The 11,572-nt window shown below is 39.0% G+C and overlaps 1 protein-coding gene across 1 annotated transcript in view; it reads right to left on the minus strand.

The window, feature by feature from the left end:
- The window catches only part of PSMA8 (proteasome 20S subunit alpha 8), a 40,771-nt gene that overhangs the window by 12,677 nt on the left and 16,522 nt on the right, over positions 1-11,572 (minus strand). Inside the window, exons 2-4 of the mRNA XM_006154532.1 lie at positions 11,271-11,397; positions 9,655-9,779; positions 7,472-7,594 (exon numbers count right to left, since the gene is read on the minus strand). Of these exons, the coding sequence (XP_006154594.1) occupies positions 7,472-7,594; positions 9,655-9,779; positions 11,271-11,397 (375 nt within the window). The remainder of the gene's footprint in view (positions 1-7,471; positions 7,595-9,654; positions 9,780-11,270; positions 11,398-11,572) is intronic.

Below are 11,572 nucleotides of genomic sequence, written 5' to 3' on the forward strand. Positions count from 1 at the left end.
GCTGCAATCCCTTCTCCTCCATTCTCCTCTCAGGATCTTGGGCATGCAGGCACACGCGCCCGGCGTGAGTTTTAAGCCACTGGGTCCGGGACATGAACCGCGGTCGACTACGTGGGAGTCCAGCGACATAGCCATTACGCTAACTGCTGGTTCCCCCTCATGTGGTTTTTCAAGTCGCCAGGAATGGGACTCTAACCATGTAGTTGGCCATGAGGAATCCAACCACATTACCTACCAAGCTACAGGCTGGTCCAATAGTAGTTTCTTTTCTTTTTTCTTTCTTTCTTTCTTTTTTTTTTTTTTTTTAAGAATTATTTATTTAATTTCATGTATTTATTCATTTATGTTTAATTAGATCAGAGAGAGACATAGAGAGAAGGAGAAGGAAAGTGAGAAAGCAAGCCACCAGGTCCAGAACTTGAACTGTGGTCAGCCATGTGGGAGTGTCCAGCACCCTAACCACCATGCCACCTGCTGGCCCCCAACAGTAGTTTCTTAAAAGTTAATACCAAGACCTGGTGGCTTGCTTTCTCACTCCTTCCCCTCTTTTTCTCACTCTGCCCTTCTCTAGCTAAATTAAAATAAATAACTAAAGTTAAATAAAATAATTACTTTTAAAAAGTTAATACCAACTATATCAACTTGGAATCTCTAATCACATGAATAAACTTTTGTATTTTTTCTGTATAAAGTCTCTTGGCTTATCATTTTTTAAAAAAGATTCATCCATTCCTCTTTTATTACTATTACTAATTTTTTCTTATTAGAGAGTTGTTTTTTTGTTTTGTTTTGTTTTGTTTTTTTTTGCTGTAGGCCACGAGTGCTCACCAGAGAGACAGAGAAGGAAAGCGAGAAATCATTGCCCAGAGTGAATGGCCATGTCCCAATTCCTCCTTCTCCATTGTCCTCTTAGGATCTTGGGTACACAAGCACGTGTGCTTGGCGTGAGTTCTACACCATGGAGTCCAGTACTCAAACTGCGGTCAACTATGTGGAAGTCCAGCAATGTAACCATTACATCATCTGCTGGTCCTCACTATTATCTTTTTATTGCCAGAAGGCACATGCATTTGCCAAGGGGGGGGGGAGAGAGAGAGAGAGAGAGAGAGAGAGAGAAAGAGAGAAAGCATGTCCTAATGGGGCACAATCATGCCACTATCCTTTTCTTCCATTTCTCCATTCCACTAGAACTAACCTGTTTGACAAGGTTGATCAGAAATTGGTAGATTACTATTGTATATTCCGCTGTCCAGATTCCTGAGATATTGAATAAAATTATCTTTCACAAATAAAAATGTACAAAAATTTCAGACATCTCTTTATTCAGAAATTTTAACACAAAGTCAACCTTGTGATGTACTTTTTTTTTGTTTCTTTTTCTTTTTTTTTTTTGGTCATAAGGTGTGTACACTTGCCAGAAAGAGACAGAGAGAGGGAAAGTGAGAAATCAGCCCCTAGTGGGGAAAGGCCTCACCACAATCCCTTCTCCATTCTCCTTTCAGGATTTTGGGCACACATGCACATGCACCCAGTGTGATTTTCAAGCCACCGGATCTGGAACTCAAACTACAGTCAGCCATGTGGGAGTCCAGCTCCTTAACTACCATCCTACCTGCTGGGTCCAAATGTCTCAGTTTTAATTTCTCTCTCTTTATTGTTTGTATTATTTTGTTTTAATTTGCTATAGGGCATGTGTGCTCACAGGAGAGAGACAGGGGAATGAGAAGAGGGGTGAGGAAGTGGCTAGGGAGGAAGAAAATATCCACCAGGGGGATGGCCAAGCTGCAATCTCTTCTCCATTTTCCTCTCAAGATTTTGGGCACATGCTGTCCTGCGTATTTTTCAAGTCACTGGGTCTGGGACTCAAACATCACTGCTGGCCATGTGGGATCCAGACACCTTAACCCTTATGCCACCTGCTGGCCCCAGTTTTAACTTTTAATGATCCACAGAAATCAGTAAAGCTTTTGCTTTGAATAGATCTTTTATCATGCAAGATTTTGTAATATCACGCATGTTTTGGTCACTTAGAAAACACTGGTTCACTGAATTATGCAGATTTTCCAAATGTTGACCTTGACCCATTTGATTTCTAAAATATCAAATAATTATGCTAATTAATTTTACTAAGCAGTCTTATCAAATAATTTTTTTTTTTTGAGAGAGGTTTTTGCTATAGGGCGTGTGCGCTTGCCACACAGACAGAGACAGACAGAGAGACAGAAAGTGAGAAATCACCCTCCAGGGAGGATGGCCACGCCACAATCCCTTCTCCTCCATTCTCCTCTCAGGATCTTGGGCATGCATGCACACGTGCCTGGAGTGAGTTTAAGCCACTGGGTTCAGGACTCAAACTGCAATCAATTACATGGGACTCCAGCGACAAAGCCATTATGCTAACTGCTGGTCCCCTCAAATAAGTTTTTCAATACTGAGGATCTGTCAAGTTAATTGTGGCAAATACATGTTTTCCTAAATACTAATTTTTGCTTGAAAACTTGAATGTTATCATTGGTAAAGAATACTGCCAGGTGTTTGCATAAGTTAATAGGCTCAGTTCACTCATTCTTAGGGCTATGTCTTGTCTGAGTAAGCATAGTTATTCTGCCATCGTTCTACCAAGTAAAAAGAAACGTCCATAAAAATGGGCTATTTCAGCTTACACCACAAACGATGGCAAAATTGCTTTTCCTCAAAACAGCCACTGTACCTATACCACAAACGATGGCAAAATTGCTTTTCCTCAGAACAGCCACTGTATGTACGGCAAATGTACATTATGTAGACTTTCATTTCATCACAAAGAATGTTCAAAAGATATGTACTTGAGTCAGGATTTAATAAAATTAATAATTTTTACTGTTTTATCAAAGACAATGATGGGAAAATCAAATTTATTTACAGCAAATGCATGATGATAAAAAAATGAGTACTAATACAGTTAGGCACTGAAGTACCAGCAATTTTATCCACCATTGTTTTTATACCTGTGGCATAAGGCATATATACACATATGCCCGACATGCATTTCAAGCTGCTAGGGTCAGAATTCACACTGCACTTGGGCATGTGGGATCCAGCTCCCTTAACCAGTAAGATACTGGTTCTCTTTTTCTCTTTTAAATCCCCTCCAATTAGGTTTTCATCACTATTGCTCTATCCAGCCTGTTTTTGTTACGGTCACAAATGACGTGCATGTTGCCAATTCCAATAATTTCAGTCTTATCTGACCCAGCAGTGACACTGCCTCAGTTATTAGCCTCTTTAAAAGTTATTTTCATTTAGGAACCAGGATTGCTTACTGGGTTCCCCTCCTTCACAGACTATGCTAGATCCTTCCCAACCGTTCACTGGTATAAATCAGATCTTGCCTGGATCATTGGACACAGCCTCTAACTTGTTTCCCTGTTTTTTTCTGCTTTTATTTCCTACAATCTATTCTCAATACAGCAACCAGAGAGATAATTTTAAAATATAAATCAGATCATGTTACTATCACACAATATGCAAAAACCTCAAATGGCTTTCTATATCACTCTACTTAATAACCTGAGTTATTTCCATGGTCTTCAGATCTAATCCATTTCTTTCTACCTCAGCTACTCCATCTCTTCCCACAATCTTTCTTGTTGACTTGCTGTGGTGTGGTCATGTGCTCTAGCACAGAGCGTAGCTCTGGCTGTAAGAACCTCCTTGATCTATGGAACATGCTGCTGCCTTGGGATTCTTCCCTTTTTGTTTCTTCTGTTCGGAATACCTTCACAATTAACTGCCTGGGTTGCCCCTTCGCTTTCTTCAGGTCTCTGCTCAAATATCACCTTTTCAAAGGGGCCTTCCCTGACCACCTGTACTCACCAGTCACTCTCTACCCACTTAACCATGTTCTCTCTTTTTCTTTCACAGCATTTGTATGTTATACACACACATGACCCTTGTCATATTATATATTTATATTGTCTTTCCTTCCCCTCTATTATTTTGTAGAGGTGGAGATTTCCATATGTTGTGTTCACCTCTATATACCCAGAATCGAGAACAGTATTTAACCTGTAATAAGAATTCAATATTTATAAGCTAAATATTTGTTAAATGATGAACTGTTTTAAAAATTTCACAACTTTTGGAGCCAGCAGATGACATAGTGATTCCATCACTAGACTCCCACATAACCAATCATGGTTCAAGTCCCAGACCCAGTGGCTTCAAAATCACGCCAGGCGTGTGTGCACCCAAGATCCCAGGAGGAGAATGAAGGGATTACTGTGTGGCCGTCCCCCTGGAGGGTGATTTCTCACTTTTCCTCTCACTATCTGTCTGTCTCTCTCTGATGGTATACATGCCCAAAGGCAAAAACCTCTAAAAAAAATGCACAACTTTTGATGGTGAATTATCTTTGGAAATCCTATAATATCTATAAGTGCAGAGGTATCATTAGCTCATAGGCTTAATCCTCTGGTAGTTAATTCCTTCTTCATTTCTGGCCTTTTAGAATTTTCTTTATGATTATGACTTTGCATTTAAAAAAATGTTAAGGATTATTCTAGCGCTGTAGGTGTTTATAGGAGAGTTTTCAGTTAATGTAATTTGCCAAACTCCAGAACCTACTATTCTAACTAAAGAATATTTTTTTTCTAAGTCAAATACAAAAGGACATACTGTGTGGGCGCGTGTGCGTGCGTGCCCAAGGTCCCAAGAAGAGAATGGAGGAGAAGGGATTGCGGCGTGCCATCCCCCTTGGGGGGTGATTTCTTGCTTTTTATCTCTCTGTCTCTCTCTGTCTGATGAACTGTTTAAAAATTTCACAACTTTTGGAGCCAGCAGATGACACAGTGGTTCCATCACTAGACTCCCACATAACCAATCGTGGTTCAAGTCCCAGACCCAGTGGCTTCAAAAACAGTTAAGTACTCTTCTCAATTCTGGGTATATAGAGGTGAACACAACATATGGAAATCTCCACTTCTACAAAATAATAGAGGGGAGGGAAAGACAATATAAATATATAATATGACAATAGTACACATGCCTTATAGCAAAAACCTCTCCAAAAAACAGAAAAAAAAAAAAGGACATACTGTGCGATCTTACATGTGGAATCTAAAAAAACCCGAGCTCACAGAGGCAAAGAGAAGAATTATGGTTACCAGTGGCTGAGAAAAGGGAAGGGAATGGGGAATCATTGGTTAAAGGGTATAACATGTCACTTATGATAAATAAATTATAAACCTCTCCAAAAAACAGAAAAAAAAAAAAGGACATACTGTGCGATCTTACATGTGGAATCTAAAAAAACCCGAGCTCACAGAGGCAAAGAGAAGAATTATGGTTACCAGTGGCTGAGAAAAGGGAAGGGAATGGGGAATCATTGGTTAAAGGGTATAACATGTCACTTATGATAAATAAATTATGAGATCTATTGTACAGCATGGTAACTATAGTTAATGTATTGTATGTTTGTATATTGCTGAAGAGAGTAGATTTTAGGGATGAGCAGGTGGCATGGTAAGTAAGGCACTGGACAAACTCACATGGCCAACCACAGTTCGAGTCCCGGACCTGGTGGCTTGCTTTCTCACTTTCTCTCTGTCTCTCTCTAGTCAAATTGAAATGAATGAATGAATGAATAAAATTAAAAAAATAATAATAAAAAGAGTAGATTTTAAACGTTCTCAACACAAAATATAAGTATGTGAGGTGATGGATATGTTGATTAGCTTAATTCAATCATTCCACAATGTATACACAAATAATATTACATTTACCATAAATACATACAAATTTCTTACCAATAAACATTTTTTAAAGAATTATTTTATTTAACTTTATTTATTTAAATTTGACTAAAGAGAGAGAGAAAGTGAGAAAGCAAGCCACCAGGTCTGGGACCAGAACCACAGTCAGCCATGTGGGAGTCTAGATCCCTTAACAACCATGCCACCTGCTGTCCCCACCGGTAAGCATTTTAAAATACTTTCTTTAATATGAAAATATATAAGAAAAAAATGAGTGTTTCCTCACTGCAGTTGATCCACATACTGCCTGAGCTTTATGGCAACCTGTCAACAAGGCTGACTAATTTTGCTGGACTCTTCTGTCTTGGAAGGCAGCTTGCCCTCATTAGAAGAGAAACTTACTCAGAATACAAGTTTTTCTGGGCCAGCAGATGATGTAGAGGTTATGTCACTGAACTCCCACATGGACAACCGTAGTTTGGGTCCTGGACCCGGTGGCTTAACACCAGGCCCATGTGTGTGTATGCTCAAGATCTGGGGAGGAGAATGAGTAAAAGAGATTGCAGCATGGCTACCCCCCTGGGGGCTGATTTCTCACTTTCCCTCTACTGTCTGTGTTTCTCTTTCTATGGAGACCTAAGGCAAAAAAAAAAAAAGAAAAATCTCTTAAATAAAATAAAAGAATAAAAGTTTCTCTTACCTGTGTAAAATACTTCTATTAGGTGCCCTATCTGTGGACTTACTGAGTGATTTTTTTCACTATTATGATATCCCACAAAACACTGCTCCTGAGCAAGAAACTGAATGTGAGGAAGTGGGAAAATTAGTTGATGTTCATGGGATTCACTGGTCTTTTGTTCTCTATTGCTCTGGGCCATAGCCTCACAGAAATGTGAAATAGTCTGCTGAAGATTCAGCTGCAGCAGAAAACAGGGTGATGACATCTTATGGGTCAAAAATTCTGTTTTCCAAGATACCTAAGCACCCTGAACCATAAGCCAGTAATTAACTTCTCCAAGAGTCACAAGTCTAGGAATCAAGGAGTAGACACATGTATCTCATTAATACCGCTAATAGTCCACTTGTAAAATGTTTTTTTCCCTGTCCTCCTTGATTGTATTAATTTAAAGATTCTTGCTCCCGGGAGATGGGGGAGGTGATGTTTCTACTGGGAGTATAATAATTTCATTGAACTAGACACTGAGACTGCCAGTTGGCCATTTTAGACTTCTCATGCCATTGAACCAACAACCAAAGAAAGAGGGTTACTGTGTGGACGGTATGATTTATTCTAATTATCAGTGGAAATAAAATTATTATACAATGGGACCAGAGAAATATCTATCATGGGGGACCCAGCCAGATAACCACCAGGCCACAGCTGGCCCCATAATTCTTTATTAAAAGTAGAAAGACTATTTCTACTTAATGCAAGAAGCATTCATATGATGGAAAACTAATTTGGAAGAATGAAGATGTTTCTCTTATTTGTCTATTTATAAACACTTAGATTTGTTATATCTTTTCAACAGTAAGGAAAAGAAGCTGTTATTAATAAACCTAGATTCATCTCTATCTATTCAAAATCATTATAATTTCTGACTAGCTAAATGGTTACATTCATAAATGTGTGCCACCATCAATATTTTAATGAAACAAAATTTTGTCATCTCTGAGAGCATATACAATGAATACATTTACTCATCTAAAAAAAAAAGATCAACAAATTCATGACTCACTTTCCAAGCATGGTAAGTACCAGAGGGATCTGTCTGATATAATCTTGGAATTCCATCATCATCAAAGCCTACAATTAAGGCAGAAATACCAAAAGGTCTTCGTCCGTTGCTCTGGGTATATTTCTGAAAAACAAAATGTATTTTTAGGATAATACCTTACTTAGCAAATAAAAATCAGAGTAAAACATTGCTGCCCAAATAACCCACTTTTCTAATTCTTTTTTTTGGAGAGATTTTCACTGTAGGGCGCGTGCGCTCGCCAGACAGACAGAGAGAGACATAGAGACAGAAAGCGAGAAATCACCCCCCAGGGGGGATGGTCATGCCGCAATCCCTTCTCCTCCATTCTCCTCTCGGGATCTTGGGCACGCACGCACACGTGCCCGGCGTGAGTTTCAAGCCACCGGGTCCGGGACACGAACCGCGGTCGACTACGTGGGAGTCCAGTGACATAGCCACTACGCTAACTGCTGGTTCCCTATATTTTAATTTGACCAGAGAGGGACAGAGCGAGAGAGGGAGAAAGTGAGAGAGCAAGCCACCAGGTTCGGGACTTGAACCATGGTCGGCCATATGGGAATCCAGTGGCCTTGACCTCCATGCCACCTGCTGGCTCTAATTCTTATTCTATGTATGTTGAGATCCTTCCTGGATTAAATTCAATTTATGATAATATTTTTAAGAAATTAGAGCACAATATATAAACTAAAAATACAAACTACTTATTATATTATTAAATTTGTTTTCTTAGGGGCTGAATGGTGGCAAAGTAGTAAAACACAATTCTCTGCCAGGTTGCCCCACATGGGAAGGGTCCAGGTTCATGTCCAGACAGCCTGAGTACTCCAAGTATTACTGTGCTCATTTTACAAGGATGGTTAAAACTGGGGATAGATCATACAACTGAGACCCTGATGGCATGCTGTATGTTTATCTCACTCGTGGAAGAAATAAATTAATTAAAAAACTCTTCTTGTTGCTTTGTGTCCATTTTAGTAACATAACTAAATTATAATCTCTTCAATATAGCAGAGAACTGTGTATTTATGCAATAACATTTTGGTTCTCAGTAAAGCTGATTTCAATGAGCTGTGCTTTGAAAGGGAGCTCTTGGTTTACCTTGAGGGATGCTATAATTTTTACTATAATTATCAAATAATTTTACTAGTTACTATTATTACCGGGTATATTCTGTTCACTGTATACTAAGTTATCTCTACTGAAAAACCCGAGAAAAAATGTTTTTCAGTCGTAAGGCAATCTTGCCCCTCTCCCCATCTCTTTAAGACCCTCCTTTGTTAAGGTTTGACCAATGTGAACTCTTTATAACCAAATTACACTTATCACACCTCTTTTTAATTTTTTTAAAGTATTCTTTTCAATAGCCAGAGGGTGATTTCCAGAGAAAGATAGAAAGACTTAGAGAAGAGGGAGAAAGCACCCATATGAGGCGTAGTTGCATCCTTTCTCCATTTCTCCATCCTTTTGAAATTTTAGGCATGTAGACAGACACTTCTGGTGTGTTTTTCAAGCTGCCAGGGCTAGGATACAAACCATAGTTAGCCATGTGGGTTCCAGCTTCCTTAACCAGTAGGTGAACTATGGGACGGGCCCATTTCATTTTTAGTTTAAAAGAACCTTGCTTTCTCAGAGCCAGTAGACTTGTCTGTCAAACTTTCATCTAGCCCTGCTGCTGGTGGGTCTGACTGCACATCCCAGGTCTGATCCTTATTTTGTACTAGGTTTGTGAGAACAATAAATTCCATTTCTTTATAACTTCTACTTTGCAGCTTTGTTTTTGTTTGCTTAATGGTTTCAGAAGAAATCACATCTAAACCTGATCAGTTTTGTTTATTTAGGTTTGTAGATGAAAAAAATGACAGACGTTCTGTGGAAAACTTTAAAGAATTTTATGGCATCTCCAGAACTCTTTTAAAATTATTAGACTTATTATTTAAAATTGTAATACAATTCCCAACATTAATATTGATACAGACTTCCAGTGATTTTATCAGTCCACTCTACTGAAATAACCATATGACTATAAAGTATGTACGAGAAAGAGTAAGGAATTTAATAGATTTAATAGACTAAATGGTTGGAGTAATTAGTATTTCTGTGATAGGACCCATCATGATGGAAAACGAGAAAACATGAAGGAATCTATTAGAATATGAGCTTACCTGCTTTAAAGTAGCTATGAAGCGAGTTATATATTCTACAGTGACTGGATCCTCAACTGTGAGTTTGTGGCTCTGGCACTCCACACGGGCTCTGTTTATCACGACTCTAGCGTCAGCAGTCAGTCCTATAAAGATAGCCAAAACTTTATGTTTAAGTGAAAGGGGGAAAAGCTAAAAATGACTAAGAAGACTGAAGAAGACATGCTGAAAGCCTAGAAAGGCTGAAAGCAAAGCCTCTTGTGCCAAACAGAGAAGTTGTGAATACAAAGGAAAAGTACTTGAGGAAAAAAAAAATTTAAGAGCGATTTCTGCTATAGGGGATGTATGCTTGCCAGAGAGACAGAGAAAGACAGAGACACAGAAAGTGAGAAATCACCCCCTAGAGGGTATAGCCATACTGCAATCCCTTTTCCTCCATTCTCCTCTCAGGATTTTGGGCACACACATACACACACACACACGTGCCTGGCAATGATTTTTAAGATGCTGGGTCCAGAATTCAAACTGCAGTTGGCTACATGGGAGTCTAGCAATGTAAGCATTCCACTATCTGCTAGTCCCTTGAGGAAACTTTTTAACTTTATTTATTTATTTTCAATTTGACCAGAGAGCGACAGAGTGAGAGAAAGAGAGAGAGGGAAAGTGAAAAAGCAAGAGACCAGGTCTAAGACTCGAAACGAGGTCAGCCATGTGGGAGTCCAGCATCCTTAACCACCATGCCACCTTGCCAGCCCCAAGCCTTGAGGAAAATTTTTAAAAATACTACTGCACAGTTGGTGACATCTCAATGCATATTTCATAATCACTGGAAGAGAGGATTTTGAATGTTCATAACACAAGTAATGCTAAATGTTTGTGATTGTAGATATGCTTATTGCCCTGATCTGTATACACTGTATACAAGTATTGAAAAACCACACTGTGCCCCATAAATATGTACAACTATTATATGTCAATCAAAAATTATAGGGACCACCAGTTAGTGTAATGGCTATGTCGCTGGACTCCCATGTAGTCAACTGTGGTTCGCGTCCCGGACCCGGTGGCTTAAAACTCACGCCGGACGCCTGTGTGTGCGTGCCCAAGATCCCGAGAGGAGAATGGAGGAGAAGGGATTGCGGTGTGGCCATCCCCCCTGGGGGGTGATTTCTCACTTTCTGTCTCTCTCTGTCTCTCTCTGTCTTTCTGGCGAGCGCAAGTGCCCTATAGCAAAAACCTCTACAAAAAAAAAATTATATATAAAAAACCCAGCTACTCAAGTGAACACACAAATGATGAAAACGTAAAATAGCCTTACTGCTGGTATGGAGAAAATTTCAGTGGTCTGGATAGATGATCCAAATAGAATGTCTATATACTGTTTTTTAAATACATTGCTATTATGTACTTAATAGACTTTAGCATAGAATAAATGTAACTTTTCTATGAACTGAAAAACCAAAAAAATCATGACTAGCTTTATTGTGATATTCACTTTTTTGTGGTGATCTGGAACTGAACCTGTACTATCTTAGAGGTATGCCTGCATAAACACAGCACAACAGCAGTAACAGGGTCAACTCTGTAGCATGAGCAAACTAAGATCCGATGAATCATTATCTGCAGTCTATACATACCTGCAAAAGCCATGCAGACGTGGTCGTCAAGTGCACAAATTTTCCTCACAGTTCTTTCATCTTGAAGCTTTGCAACAGATTTTTTTTCTACCCCAAGCACAACTATATTGGTACCTCGAATTCCAACCTGTTAAATCATTAAAAAAACAAAAAAACCATCAGTTTCAAGTTTAAAATGAACTTATTCTGACATATGATTTAGAGGAAAAAGCTTTTGTTTAAAATATTTGATAAAAATGAGAAAAGCAGGGACCAACAGTTGGCGTAATGGCTATGTTGCTGAACTCCCATGTAGTCAACTG

The sequence above is a fragment of the Tupaia chinensis genome, unplaced genomic scaffold, assembly GCF_000334495.1.
Source record: "Tupaia chinensis unplaced genomic scaffold, TupChi_1.0 Scaffold000414_1, whole genome shotgun sequence".
NCBI classification, from domain to species: domain Eukaryota; kingdom Metazoa; phylum Chordata; class Mammalia; order Scandentia; family Tupaiidae; genus Tupaia; species Tupaia belangeri.